At 41.3% G+C, this 14,056-nt stretch overlaps 1 protein-coding gene and 1 long non-coding RNA gene across 2 annotated transcripts in view; one reads left to right on the forward strand and one right to left on the reverse strand.

Annotated features, from left to right (window-relative positions):
• The window catches only part of GPD2 (glycerol-3-phosphate dehydrogenase 2), a 144,500-nt gene that overhangs the window by 67,643 nt on the left and 62,801 nt on the right, over positions 1 to 14,056 (reverse strand). Inside the window, exon 6 of the mRNA XM_040440200.1 lies at positions 13,787 to 13,950. Within this exon, the coding sequence (XP_040296134.1) occupies positions 13,787 to 13,950 (164 nt within the window). The remainder of the gene's footprint in view (positions 1 to 13,786; positions 13,951 to 14,056) is intronic.
• LOC121007934 lies at positions 3,976 to 9,867 on the forward strand. The gene is made up of 3 exons (XR_005780491.1): positions 3,976 to 3,998; positions 4,196 to 4,290; positions 9,854 to 9,867. It is a non-coding gene; the product is annotated as an uncharacterized LOC121007934 (long non-coding RNA).

The following is a 14,056-nucleotide window of genomic DNA, read 5'->3' on the forward strand; positions in this document are numbered from 1 at the left end:
TTATCCTGGTGTTTTTGTTAATTAGGTGGCATTGTTGTTGTTTTTTTCTTTCTGGCTTCTTTTCAAAAACACAGCATGCTTGAGCTCTTGATGTATTTTTCAGGTGTCTTCAAATCACCTCTTGGCCTCATGCACACGGCCGTTGTTTGGGTCCGCATCCGAGCCGCCGTTTTTGCGGCTCGGATGCGGACCTATTCACTTCAATGGGGCCGCAAAAGATGCGCACGCATCCGTTGCTCCGTTCCGTGGCCCCGCAAAAAAAAAAAAAATAGAACATGTCCTATTCTTGTCCGTTTTGCGGACAATAATAGGCATTTCAACAATGGGCCGTTTTTTGCGGATCCGCGGTTTGGGGACCACAAAAAACGGACTGGTCGTGTGCATGAGGCCTTTCTATAGGTGAAAAACACCATGCAAAAAAATACTAGGGGCCAAACATGCTGGCACTGATTTATTATTGCTCTTACACCTATTTTGGCGACTTTTCAATGCATTTGCATGGTGAGAGTGGAGTAAGGGGCAGGATTGGGGACATTGGCCCCGGCTCATTCATCATTATTTACTTCAGAAACCGGCATAAATAATGACCGAAATCTATGGACAGCTCCAAGCTGCCGTAGATTTCACTCCGGCGCCGGAGGAGGCAGGTAAATTATGATGAGGACTGCGCATTCATTCCCTGACTCCTCAGCAAGCGCGGGCTGCATGAAGGCCAGTTGCAGCACACGCTAAACTTAATAAATCAAGGCCATAGCTTGTAAAAAAAGGCAAAAAAAAAAGTTTTTAAATGCAGCAAAATAAATAAATAATATATATACCCACAATCTTATATTATTTGCATGTTTCACTGACATCAAATCTATATTGAGAAACCTATGGGGGGAAAAGGCAGGAGAAAACACTGTAAAAAAAATTTTTTTTTGTTTTGTGTTCATTTTTGGGAACAGTTTAGTTAGAATCTATCCTATTAAAAATAAAGATTCTGGTCTCGGTACATAATGATCTCATGTATTTGTCTATTTTTCAAAAATAAAATATTTAATTAAATAAATAAATAAAATTCCGGGGTTCTCACACTGATGGACAGCGCCTAAAACATTTCCATTTCAAAAACTGGAACGGGTTCATGCAGAACAATTCTTCGGAATTCAAGTAATTTTGATGCCACCTTGAAATGAGAAATCCTTCATTTCCAGCGTAAAGACCCCTTTAAAAAACACATCTGCGGGAAGTCAATATTCCGGGCTCCACACCGCAGCTCGAGCGGTCAGTTACAAGGCATCTCATTTATAAAGCGGAGCTCTGTTCCTTTCAGCAGTCAGAGCAGCAGCATCCACTTTTAAAGCTGTCACATCTGTTTCAAACCAAGCGATTTGAGCCGAACAATAACCAGCCGTCTTTCAAGTTGTCAGAAACCTCAAGAGAGACATTTAGAACTGCTATCTTTTTCTTCTGTTTGTGCACCAAGATTTTAAATAAAATGGCTGCCCTTTTGTATCCAGCAGATTTCCAGTTTGCCAATTTATTTTTTTGTTCATGAAAATAATGTTCCGAACCTGTGACAGTTTGGCAGCGGACCTTATCAGGGATTCAGCGATAACATGGATCATTTTTTTTCTCCCTCTGTTCCACCAGAGAATGATGGCATAGTGTCCTCCTGCATTAAAATTCAATCTGCGCTGTATTACCACATGAAAAGTAAAGCGAAACGGTAACGTTTCGAGCATTGGATTCTTAAGTGCAAAGCAGGCTGGACTAGAGAGCTCGGCAAGTAATGCACACAGTCATGTATCAACCCAGAACCCAAATATCTGTTCCAAGAGGCCCCCGTATATTACGGGAATCATGATGACTTATGATAATTATGTTTTATATCTAAACAAGTCAGGATTCTATACATTGAGAGATGCTGTTCATCCTGGGCAACCTGTTTCATAATTAGGGTCCATTCACACGGATCCGCAATACACTGGGCCGGCACCCCTATAGAAATGCCTATTCTTGTCCGCTATTGCGGACAAGAATAGGACATGTTCTATTTTTTTTCGGGAGCCGCGGACTGGAAATGCGGATGCGGACAGCACAATGTGTGCTGTCCACATCCTTTCCATCCCCATTGAGAATGAATAGGTCCGCACCTGTTCCGCAGAATTGCGGAACGGACGCGGACCCGTTCTACGGACGTGTGAATGGACCGCTAGAAGGAGATTATTTTAAGGGTATATTCACACACAGCTAAAATTTCTGTGACTGTGCCATTCATCTGTATGGGACTTACAGAAATACATGTCCTTGTCGCCAAAACAATCCCATTCCAATGAATGGAATGGATATTAATTCTCAGAAATGTCTGCATTCAATCTGCTCTGTGTGACTATTAGAGGACAATAAAAGGGGTTCTCCAGAAATTAAGAAAATGAAAATACTTAAATATTACTTTATTATAAATATATTCCCAAATACCTTTCATTAGTTATAATGTCTTGTTTTGTCTAAGAGCAATCATTAGGAGAAATAAACCTGTCCTAATCACACAGGAGGACAAGTTACTTCACAACACTGAGCTAAAGAGCAGCCTCATCCTCCTCTCTGCTCTACTTGTCAGGGATTATGATCCTGAATACAGTAGAATATGATCTTTAGCTGAATCTCTGTAGGAATGGAGTTCATGAGGAGACATGAAGTACAGTGGTCTGAAGTAACTTGTCCTCCTGCGTGATTAGGACAGGTTTTGTGTCTACTAATAGGACGGCGGCCATTTTATTCCTGCTAATCACTGCTCCCTAGACAAAAAATTATAGCTAATGAAAGGTATTTGGGAACATTTATAATAAAGTAATATTTAAGTATTTCATTTTCTTAATTCCCAGAGAACCCCTTTAATCTTTCTCACTCCTTATCTACAATTTCCACAACAATTTACTGCTACAACAGTTTGTTTCCTCCTCCACTCACACTGATCTGCTTTATATCACTTCTCATCTACCTCATTATTGCTATGTACTTTGGTGCATAAATAGGTGAATCTTCAGATACTGTCGAAGATACTTGATGAAGAGACTCGAGAAGTCTCGAAAGCTTGCAATTGTGTCATCATATTTTCAGTTAGCCATTAAAAAGAATCAACCACTGAGGAATCTCAATATTTATTTTTTATTAACTTCTATCCAGAAAAGAATAAGGCTCCATTCACACGTCCGCAAATGGGTCCGCATCCGTTCCGCAATTTCGCGGAATGGGTGCGGACCCATTCATTTTTTATGGGGACGGAATGGATGCGGACAGCACACAGTGTGCTGTCAGCATCCGCATTTGCGGAGCGCGGCCCCGATCTTCCGGTCCGCAGCTCCGCAAAAGATAGAACATATCCTATTCTTGTCCGCAGCTTGCGGGCAAGAATAGGCATTTCTATAGGGGTGCCGGGCGGGTGTGTTGCGGATCCGCAATTTGTGGGTCTGCAACACACCACGGACGTGTGAATGGAGCCTAATTATACCACGGTTAACAACTGCAATATGGTCCCATGCAAGGTTCAAATTGTACTGAGCTGTAATAGGAAATTGGTTGATTCAGCCAACATGTATCTAATGTCTATGGCCAGCTTTAGGTCCGGTTGACTTATTGAAGTTTTTGTTCAATTTGCTTATGTGTTTTAGAAGCAGGGGTGAAAAGTAAAGGACGGAGAAAAATTTATATGGAAAAAAAAAATGTAATGTAAAGGGGTTCTCCGGGCTTTTAGTATTGATGACCTATCCTCAGGATAGGTGATCAATATCAGATCGACAGGGGTCTGACACCCAGCACCCACGCCGATCACCTGTATGAAGGGAATGGCCCACGCAGTGTGCACATGCCGTCTCCGGACTCTCTTCCTGCTCGCTGCTGCTATGTCTATGGTGAGCAGGAAGAGAGACGGGAGAAGGCGCGGGTGCTGGGTGTCGGACCCCCGCCGATCTGATATTGCTGGCCTATCCTGAATAGAGATGAGCGAATTTCATGTTATGAAATTCGTTCACGCTTCGTTTGGTGGTAAAAGCAGACTTGTGTTATGGATTCCGTTACCACGGACCATAACGCAATTCTATGACGGAATGCATAACGGAATGCCTTTAGAGGCATTCCGTTATTCATTCCATCATTATAGAAGTCTATGGGCTGCAAAACGGATCCGTCCCGTTTCAGTTATGCAGGAGAGGACTCCCCTCCATAACGGAAACGGGACGGATCTGTTTTGCCGCCCATAGACTTATTATGACGAAATGAATAACGGAATACCTCTAAAGGCATTTCGTTATGCATTCCATCACAGAATTCCGTTATTGTCCATGGTAACGGAATCCATAACGCAATTCTGCTTTTACCACCAAACGAAGCATGAACGAATTTCAAAATATGAAATTCGCTCATCTCTAATCCTGAGGATAGGTCATCAATATCAAAAGCTCAGAGAACCCCTTTAATCTAATTTATAATTAATGCAAATATTTGACAGCAATCATTTTTCTTTTTTGATCCAGTCTCATGTAATAACATATAATGTTGTGCTATAGGGTCTTTATTATTCCTGTAGAATTATGAATGAGTTTTGAATGAAGGTGTAGATGGGTGTTACCAATTGGGGGGGTTTCCCTGCACAGTCTGACACTGGCAGCACTGACTGGATAATATCCGACTGTGCAGGGACACACCTCTAACTGGTAACACCCAGCTGGATCTTCATTAGAAACTCATTCATAACTTCTAGCAGCAATCATAGAGGAATGGCATAACATAGAGTCATAAGAATAGATGCCCCAGAATTGTTATTACATGGGGAATGCAATAAGTTGCTAAAACAGACGGAAGAGGCAACATGTCCTTTTTAACCACCTCCCGTCCGCCCATAGACTATAAACGTCCGGGAGGTGGTTCTCTATCTCTGAATGGACGTTTCTGAAAGTCCATTCAGAGATGGCAGCTGCACGCTAATCGTGCAGCTGCAGATCGGGTTGCCCGTTATCAGTGACAGCAGGGCAACCCAGAGAGAAGGCAGGGACAGTTCCCAGGTGTCCCTGCCTTCTAGATCGCTGTATACACAGCGCTCACCGAGTGCTGTGTATACAGAGCAGGAAGCGATATGCGCTTCCTATTCCGTCCCGGCAGTCATGTGACCGCCGGGGCCAGGAGAGTGCAGGAGCTGTCGGGTCTTCTACAGACCTCGATCAGCCCTGCACTGAGGCTGTACAGCGCTGTATTCTGCTGTACAGCCTCTCTGGGGGTGTATTTCACCTGTAACAGGAGAAATTAATAGTAAAAAAAAAAAAAGTTAAATGTCCCCAAGAGGTCTTGTATGACCTTATGGGGGACGCAAAGTGTAAAATAAAAAATAAAAAATAAAAAAAAGGTTTCACATGTAAAAAAAAAAAAAATTCCCAAGTAAGGAATAAAAATAAAATGTTATAAAATAGATTTTTTTTTTATAAAATAGACATATTTGGTATTGCCGCGTCCGTGACGGTCGGCTCTATAACTATATCACATGATCCACCCAGTCCGATAAACACCATAAAAAAAAAAAGAAGAAAAATGTAAAAAAAAAAAAGCCCTTTTTGTCACTAAAATCCATATTGCGATATAATTTTAAGCATGTGCGATATGCGATATATATCGCAATATATTCTATATTTTGGGGGGGGGTAAACTTTTTTTTTTTTTTTTACTTTTTATTTAATAACCATTAGCCTCCTTAGGGGCTAGAACCCTTGTCCTATTCACCCTAATAGAGCTCTATTAGGGTGACTAGGACTTCACACTCTCCCTGCTGCCCTGTGCATAGTGCACACAGCAGCAGGGAGCCGACTATGGCAGCCAGGGCTTCAGTAGTGTCCTGGCTGCCATGGTAACCGATCGGAGCCCCAGGATTACACTGCTGGGGCTCCGATCAGAAGCTGCCACCCTGGGGCCACTGCCACCAATGATTTAATCGTGTGGAGGGGGGACCCGCAATTAATATAATACTTAGAAGAGGGGGAATAGAAGGGAGGGGCTGTGGCCACTGCGCCACCAATGAATATAGTTAATATGCCTGAATACAAACGTAGCCTGCATGTGCCGGCCATATCCCATACCTGGCCATGTCCCCCAGATCTAGTGCCATCAGCCCCCAAGCCCCATGGCATTTGCCATCATCTGCCTCAGACATGACATGTCCCCCAGGGCCAGTGCCATCAGCCCCCAAGCCTGTCTCAGATATGTCCCCCAGAGCCAGTGCCATTAGATCAGCTCCATGGCCATCCTTTGCAAATAGATTATCCCCTTCCTGATCCTCCAGCCCCCCCCTGCAGAAGAATCGCTCCACTTACCTTTCCTGCAGGGTGCTCGGCAAGTCGGCAGTCCACAGGTGTCGTGTCTTCTTCCCAGCATGCATTGCAGGACCTGGCGTCACACACAGCGTCAGCCAGCGGGCTGTCGCTGTGTGCACGCCAGGCCCTGGTCACTCCAGTACAGAGCGGTGCGGAGTCAGGAGCTGGAGCCACAGAGCGGTGAGAAGGTTCGTCTATTCACTACCGCTCAGTGGTCATATCGCGGTCCGGCGATATATGCGATATGGACAAAATCTGTATCGTTGCACAGATTCATATCGTCCATATCGCATATATTGCCTAGCCCCTACATAAGAAATTCGCTCAAAAAATATAAAAAAAATAGCTCTCAAAACATAGACACATTAAAACATGTTTTTGTTTGTTTAAAAAAATGCTATTATTGTGTAACACATATACATATTAGGTATCGCCACGTCCGTAACGAACTGCTCTATAAAAATGTCACATGACCTAACCCCTCAGGTGAACGCTGTAAAAATAAATAAATAAAAAAACTGTGCTAAAACAACCAATTGTTTAGTCACTTTGCCCCATAAAGTGTTATAATGAATGATCAAAAAATCATATGTACCCAAAAAATAGTACCAATAAAACTGGCACCTTATCCCCTAGTTTCCAAAATGGGGTTACTTTTTGGGAGTTTCTACTGTAAGGGTGCATCAGGGGGGCTTCAAATGGGACATGGCATCTAAAAACCAGTTCAGCAAAATCTGCCTTCCAAAAACCATATGGCGCTCCTTTCCTTCTGCGCCCTGCGTGTGCCCTTACATCAGTTTACGACCACATGTGGGGTGTTTCTGTAAACCGCAGAATCAGTGTAATAAATATTGAGTTTTGTTTGGCTGTTAACTCTTGATGTGTTAAAGAAAAAAATGGATTAAAATGGAAAATCTGCCCAAAAAGTGAAATTGAAAAATTTGATCTCCATTTTCCTTTCATTCTTGTGGAACACCTAAAGGGTTAACAAAGTTAGTAAAATCAGTTTTAAGTAACTTTAGGGGTATAGTTTCTATAATGGGGTCATTTATGGGGGTATCCACTATGTAAGCCCCACAAAGTGACTTCAGACCTGAACTGGTCCTTAAAAAGTGGGTTTTGGCAATTGCTTCTAAAATTCTAAGCTTTCTAACGTCCTAAAAAAATGAAATAACATTTACAAAATGATGCCGACAAAGTAAACATACGGGGAATGTTAAGTAATAAATATTTTATGAGGTATCACTTTCTCTGTTTTAAAGGCAGAGAAATTGAAATTTTGAAAATTGCGAATTTTTCCAAATTTTTGGTAAATTTGGGATTTTTTCATAAATAAAAAGGTGAAATATATTGACTTAAATTTATGACTATTATTAAGTACAATGTGTCACAAAAAAAAAAAAAATCTCTGAATGGCTTGGATAAGTAAAAGCGTTCTAAAAGCTATTACCACATAAAATGACATATGTCAGATTTGCAAAATTAGGCCTGGTCAGGAAGGGGGCAAATGGCCCGGATGTGAAGTGGTTAAAGAGCACGTGTCCGCAGGATCAACCCTATAAAACCAGCCATACAAAAAAAAAACAAAAAAACTTTTAAATGCAGGGAGTACTGAAGAGCGTGCAGCAACAATGTGTTTCTTATAGCCATACTGTATGTACAAATGACCAGCAGGATCAACTCTATTAAACCAGTCAATACAATAGAGCCTCTATTGTATTGACTGGTTTAATAGAGTTGATCCTGCTGACTGCTGCTGTTTAATGCTTAGAATGCTTATATTAATATAAGAATCATAACTGTAAAGATTTATATATGTATTACTTTATTAATTAATTACAGATTTATTAAAGGGGAAGTTTATAATAATGAAAAAAAAAAATAAACAGTAACCAAAGGTCGGCGCTCAGTTAAAGGGAAGGGTCTTGTGTGCTCCCATTGAAGATAGATGGCTGTACCTACAGTACGGCTATAAGAAACGCATTGTTGCTGCGCGCTCTTCAGTACTCCCTGCATTTCTCCCCTTCGCCGTCGGCAGATCTTCCAGGTAAACACTCCAATTTAGCCTCCATATTAGCATCTCTATGAAAGTTTCATCTCTGACATCTCGCTGCCTCGCACCGTATTCTTAGGGGGACAATAATCTTTGCATATTTCGCCCGGGAGGATGATTATGGCTTTTGTCTTCAATGATTTGCTCTTGATGTTCCTCATTTGTTAAAAAATGTATTTCTTAATCTCTCGGGTTATCCCATAGGCTTTGAGTAAAGTCACTGCTAGAATTTTAAATCATTGGAAGGGAGTCTTAGGTTGGTGTGATTTATAGGTTACAGTCTGCCCGGGATGATTATAGATGGAGGAGTACATTTCACAGGGACACTGGATACTATAGCTTCCGAGTTTATTAAAATGATACATTTGTTTAGCCGAATCTTAGTCTGTCCAGATCGCACCCTTTACATATGAATGTAAGTAATTCGCAGTAATTTGCTCTCAAAACGGAAGGAATTGCTTTATCAGAAACTATAGTTAAAATATGCTTTAGGCTATGCCTGCTCACGCGTTTCAGCATCACTATCATTTTGTCAAAGCAAAGTGCTGGTAAGGCTCACAATGCATAAGCAGTGACTATGTACATGGCACCAAAAGATACATCTCTGGCATAAGCTAAAGCTACAATGATGCAAGCAGTTCCTTCTCTTCTATATGAAGAGATGCAGGTCTGCCAGCATAGAGGCTATTTAAAGGGTCACCGAGTTTTCATAAAACTTTTGATATAACGTAGAAACATAACATATCCAACGTTCAGATCGGTGGGGACCTGAGTGCTGAGACCCCCCACCGACTGCTAGAACGTACTGCGCTCTCAGCACTCAGACCCCCACTGATAAAAACTATTGATGTCTCCATGTTATATCAAAAGTTTTATAAAAACTCAATGACCCTTTAACCAGTATAAACCTGAGCCATGAAGATGTATGGCACATTCTTAAAACTATTCCCCCTGCAATCTAGCAGGAGCAGGTTGCGTGCCCAGAGGAACGAGGGGCCATGTTTACAGCCACTTCTGCCTTTTTGCTGCAGCCTCCATAGCCTTCATTGGGCGCCATGTGATCCGTAAATGTCTCTACTGGACTGGCAATCAAGTGGTTACCAGGTCCCCTCTGTCATGGCAGAGCTGCTGCGCCTATGTATACCCAGGTCAGCTGTGACTGTGATTAATGTCACCATAGGGAGCAGTTTTCCCCCTTTAACTACAAAACATGTAAAAAAAAATATGAAGAAAAAAAAAACATCCACCCCGTCCATCTGAGACTTGATATTACATTTCCAAATGACCAAACCAAAATAAGGAACCCATTCCAACACTTGACACATTTCAAAATGTCAAGAATATAAGAATTATAAAATTGCAATTTTTCTTATTGTAAACTTGACCCCAATAAAACTTAAAAAAATAAATAAATAAATATTTAAAAACTGCTCTATGCGTCAAGAATAAAATGGCACAGATATAATTGTGGTAGCTCAAGAAATAAAATAGTTTGGGTGGTAAAACCATCTGCAGAATGTCCATTTAAAGCATCTGGTCACTGAGGACCCAAGCACTCTGTTCGTTAAGGGTTTAAAGGGGTTGTCTCATCATCGACCCTGGACACATTGTCAACCTCTGAAGGCAAACGGCAAAGTCTCCCATCGAATTACAGCAAGCAGAGATCTTGAAAATCACGTGATATTGATAAAGAAAGCATATTGGAAATTTTTTTATTATACAGTAAATAAGCTTTATTTGCTGAAACCAGGAGACTCCTTTAACAACCGCGCCAAGAAGGGACTAACACCGCTTGAGGCCGAGACGGGTATCCACTTCTAGTTTAGCTCAATTCAATGCAGCTAAGACACGAGCGGGTCCGCGGCATTCAAAGCGAACAACCGCGGCGGTTTCTGCTGTGGAGTATGCAGCTTATTTTGACAACCGCATTGTCAATGGGCTCTTAGTCAACAGAGGTGGAGGGGTCCGTCACCCAAGACTACCAACCCTAAAAGGAGGGGTGCGAGGTCGCAAAGAGTCTGTGCAACAACTTAAAGGCAGTTTCCAGGATCAGTACAAAGGATTAGTTTTAATTTCCATAAACATCGCGTCGCTCGTCTATGGGTGGTGTATAAAGGGCTCGTCTATGGGTGGTGTATAAAGGGCTCGTCTATGGGTGGTGTATAAAGGGCTCGTCTATGGGTGGTGTATAAAGGGCTCGTCTATGGGTGGTGTATAAAGGGCTCGTCTATGGGTGGTGTATAAAGGGCTCGTCTATGGGTGGTGTATAAAGGGCTCGTCTATGGGTGGTGTATAAAGGGCTCGTCTATGGGTGGTGTATAAAGGGCTCGTCTATGGGTGGTGTATAAAGGGCTCGTCTATGGGTGGTGTATAAAGGGCTCGTCTATGGGTGGTGTATAAAGGGCTCGTCTATGGGTGGTGTATAAAGGGCTCGTCTATGGGTGGTGTATAAAGGGCTCGTCTATGGGTGGTGTATAAAGGGCTTGTCTATGGGTGGTGTATAAAGGGTTTGTCTATTTTTTTTTGTAATCCTGAACAAGCCCTTTAAAATAATAACATGGCGGTAAACCTAGGGCACCGGCTAATGTAAGACGAATGAGAATCGAGGAAGGACCTAATATATGTTGGTTGTCTAAGACCAATCTAAATCGGGTTAATGATTTAATGATATAACTATGGAGGGAAACTCGAGATAAATATGGGCCAGGCAACAGCTTAGAGGCCTTTTTAGATTAGACTGGGAGAAGTTAGATTAGTGGTAGGATATATTAGCACTTTAAAACCATCTGTCCAGCGTTGAATTGATTTTATTTTAATTGTCTCTTAAGATCTCACAGGTCGAAGGCCTCACGCTCTTCTTTAAGAAACCTTAAGGTGCTAGTACAATTGATTTTGGTTTACGCCATGGGTAGACAAGATGAAGCAGAATTCAGAAGCCAGTCAGAGATGTCTAAGATGAACCTTTCAAGGAGGCAACAAAGGGCTGGGACCACTAAGATCTACACAGTCAGGTTCATAAAAAAAAGTTCGGGCCACGTACCAGTCTAGAGTGATTTACTTTGTGGTAACAAACATAAATTATATATATGCTCGTTTTCCATTGACAAGAAATATTCAATGTTTACAAATATAACACATTCTATAGATTATTATATTGTGTATATTATTATATCAGATTTGTAAAAATCTGTAAAATAGTTGCATAGAAATAAAAAAAAATATATGTAATTAAATTAAAAAAATGTAACAATAATATATTTCTAATAAAAGCCATATTTACAGGGAATGTGTCATCTATACATTTTTTTTGTGGCATTTAAGACCAGATAGTGACGCCTATTTTTTTTCAAATCTGTATCTATTTTCTAATTTTAGCCTTTTTTTTTTATTCGATTTCCTGAACAGGATTATGGGGGCGGCCATCTTGCCTGAGCTGTTATTACCAGCATTAGGAGATATGCTTTACGGCAGCCACCATGGGTAAGACACAATGGTCAGGAGGAGACCTCAGTGACTTCTATGGGAGAGTTTTCTAGGCATGCTCTGTGACCTGTGCAGAGGTCATTGTACAATGAAGGAGTAGATAGGCTGTGACATCAACTATTGTGAATGATGGATCTTGTGTAGTAATGAGCGAATTGAGTTTGTTAAAAAAAAAAAAAAAAAAACACTGCCTCCTTCAGCAGCGAGGGGCTGACCCAGCTGCTCAAGAGACCCCCTCGTGACTGACAAGGCCAGACATTCTGCTTAGCCCTGTCAATCTCACAACTGCGCCTTTGCTCCAAACAGTGGCGGAAGAACAGAGCCTCTGCAGATGAGGACTGTGCCATCGCAGTTATACTTCCAGGGGCACCCAGAGATGAGTGGCACATGCATAGCCTCTGTCCTTGAGCTGGTACTCACAGCAACAGTACAGGCATGTGACTGATGGGGCCAGGTGAGATGTCTGGCCCTGTCAATCAAGAGGGAGGGGGAGTCTCTTGAGCAGCGGTGTCAGCCCCTCGCTGCTCAAGGATGCTAATTTTTGAGCAGATTTGATTAGTACAAATCGATTCACTTATCCTGTGTTATATGTTATATATATATATATATACACATATATACACACACACACACATACAGTACAGACCAAAAGTTTGGACACACCTTCTCATTCAAAGAGTTTTCTTTATTTTCATGACTATGAAGGCATCAAAACTATGAATTAACACATGTGGAATTATATACATAACAAACAAGTGTGAAACAACTGAAAATATGTCATATTCTAGGTTCTTCAAAGTAGCCACCTTTTGCTTTGATTACTGCTTTGCACACTCTTGGCATTCTCTTGATGAGCTTCAAGAGGTAGTCCCCTGAAATGGTTTTCACTTCACAGGTGTGCCCTGTCAAGTTTAATAAGTGGGATTTCTTGCCTTATAAATGGGGTTGGGACCATCAGTTGCGTTGAGGAGAAGTCAGGTGGATACACAGCTGATAGTCCTACTGATTAGACTGTTAGAATTTGTATTATGGAAAGAAAAAAGCAGCTAAGTAAAGAAAAAGGAGTGGCCATCATTACTTTAAGAAATGAAGGTCAGTCAGTCAGCCGAAAAATTGGGAAAACTTTGAAAGCAAGGGCAATTTGACCATGAAGGAGAGTGATGGGGTGCTGCGCCAGATGACCTGGCCTCCACAGTCACCGGATCGAGATGGTTTGGGGTGAGATGGACTGCAGAGTGAAGGCAAAAGGGCCAACAAGTGCTAAGCATCTCTGGGAACTCCTTCAAGACTGTTGGAAGACCATTTCAGGGGACTACCTCTTGAAGCTCATCAAGAGAATGCCAAGAGTGTGCAAAGCAGTAATCAAAGCAAAAGGTGGCTACTTTGAAGAACCTAGAATATGACATATATTTGTTTCAGTTTGTTATGTATATAATTCCACATGTGTTAATTCATAGTTTTGATGCCTTCATAGTCATGAAAATAAAGAAAACTCTTTGAATGAGAAGGTGTGTCCAAACTTTTGGTCTGTACTATATATATATATATATATATATATATATATATAGGTGATAGCCATCATTGTAATCCTACCTGTGATGATAATGAGATGACTGATGTAAAGTGATTTGTACAGGCCAAGAAGTGGTGCCTATTATTAGGCTAAGTGGCCAGGGAAAAAAACTACAGGAATTTTTTAAATATAGGCAATGACATGGAAAATTAAAAGTAACATCATTAAATACTGATTAAAATATGTTTAACATAAAAACTTGATTTAAAACAACAGGTCGTTTTCTGATGTCACATTCCCTTTAAATAATAATCACTGGTGCAAATTAGAGACAATTCAATCACATACATTGCTGAGAAGGATCCTTCATTTTGATACAACAGATATCGCACCTACCATCGTAATAGACGATGGCCCCGACCAGTCTGTCTTTCTGCAGCATCGGGAACAATTCTAAGGCTTTGGATTTACTAAGGACATAGCTGCTTTTTAGGCACTGACTTCCCGCCACAAGATCGTAAGCCTTGATGCCGACCCAGTAGTATGGCAGCTGCCACCACCTGCACACAAAAGAGAACTTCACACATCAGATGCTCAGCAAATGTGACACAATGTAACTGCTGCAAGCTCTAGAATAATATATTTTTTTAAATGGCAAATGACCAA

Source organism: Bufo bufo, chromosome 7, assembly GCF_905171765.1.
Source record: "Bufo bufo chromosome 7, aBufBuf1.1, whole genome shotgun sequence".
In the NCBI taxonomy this organism is placed as follows: domain Eukaryota; kingdom Metazoa; phylum Chordata; class Amphibia; order Anura; family Bufonidae; genus Bufo; species Bufo bufo.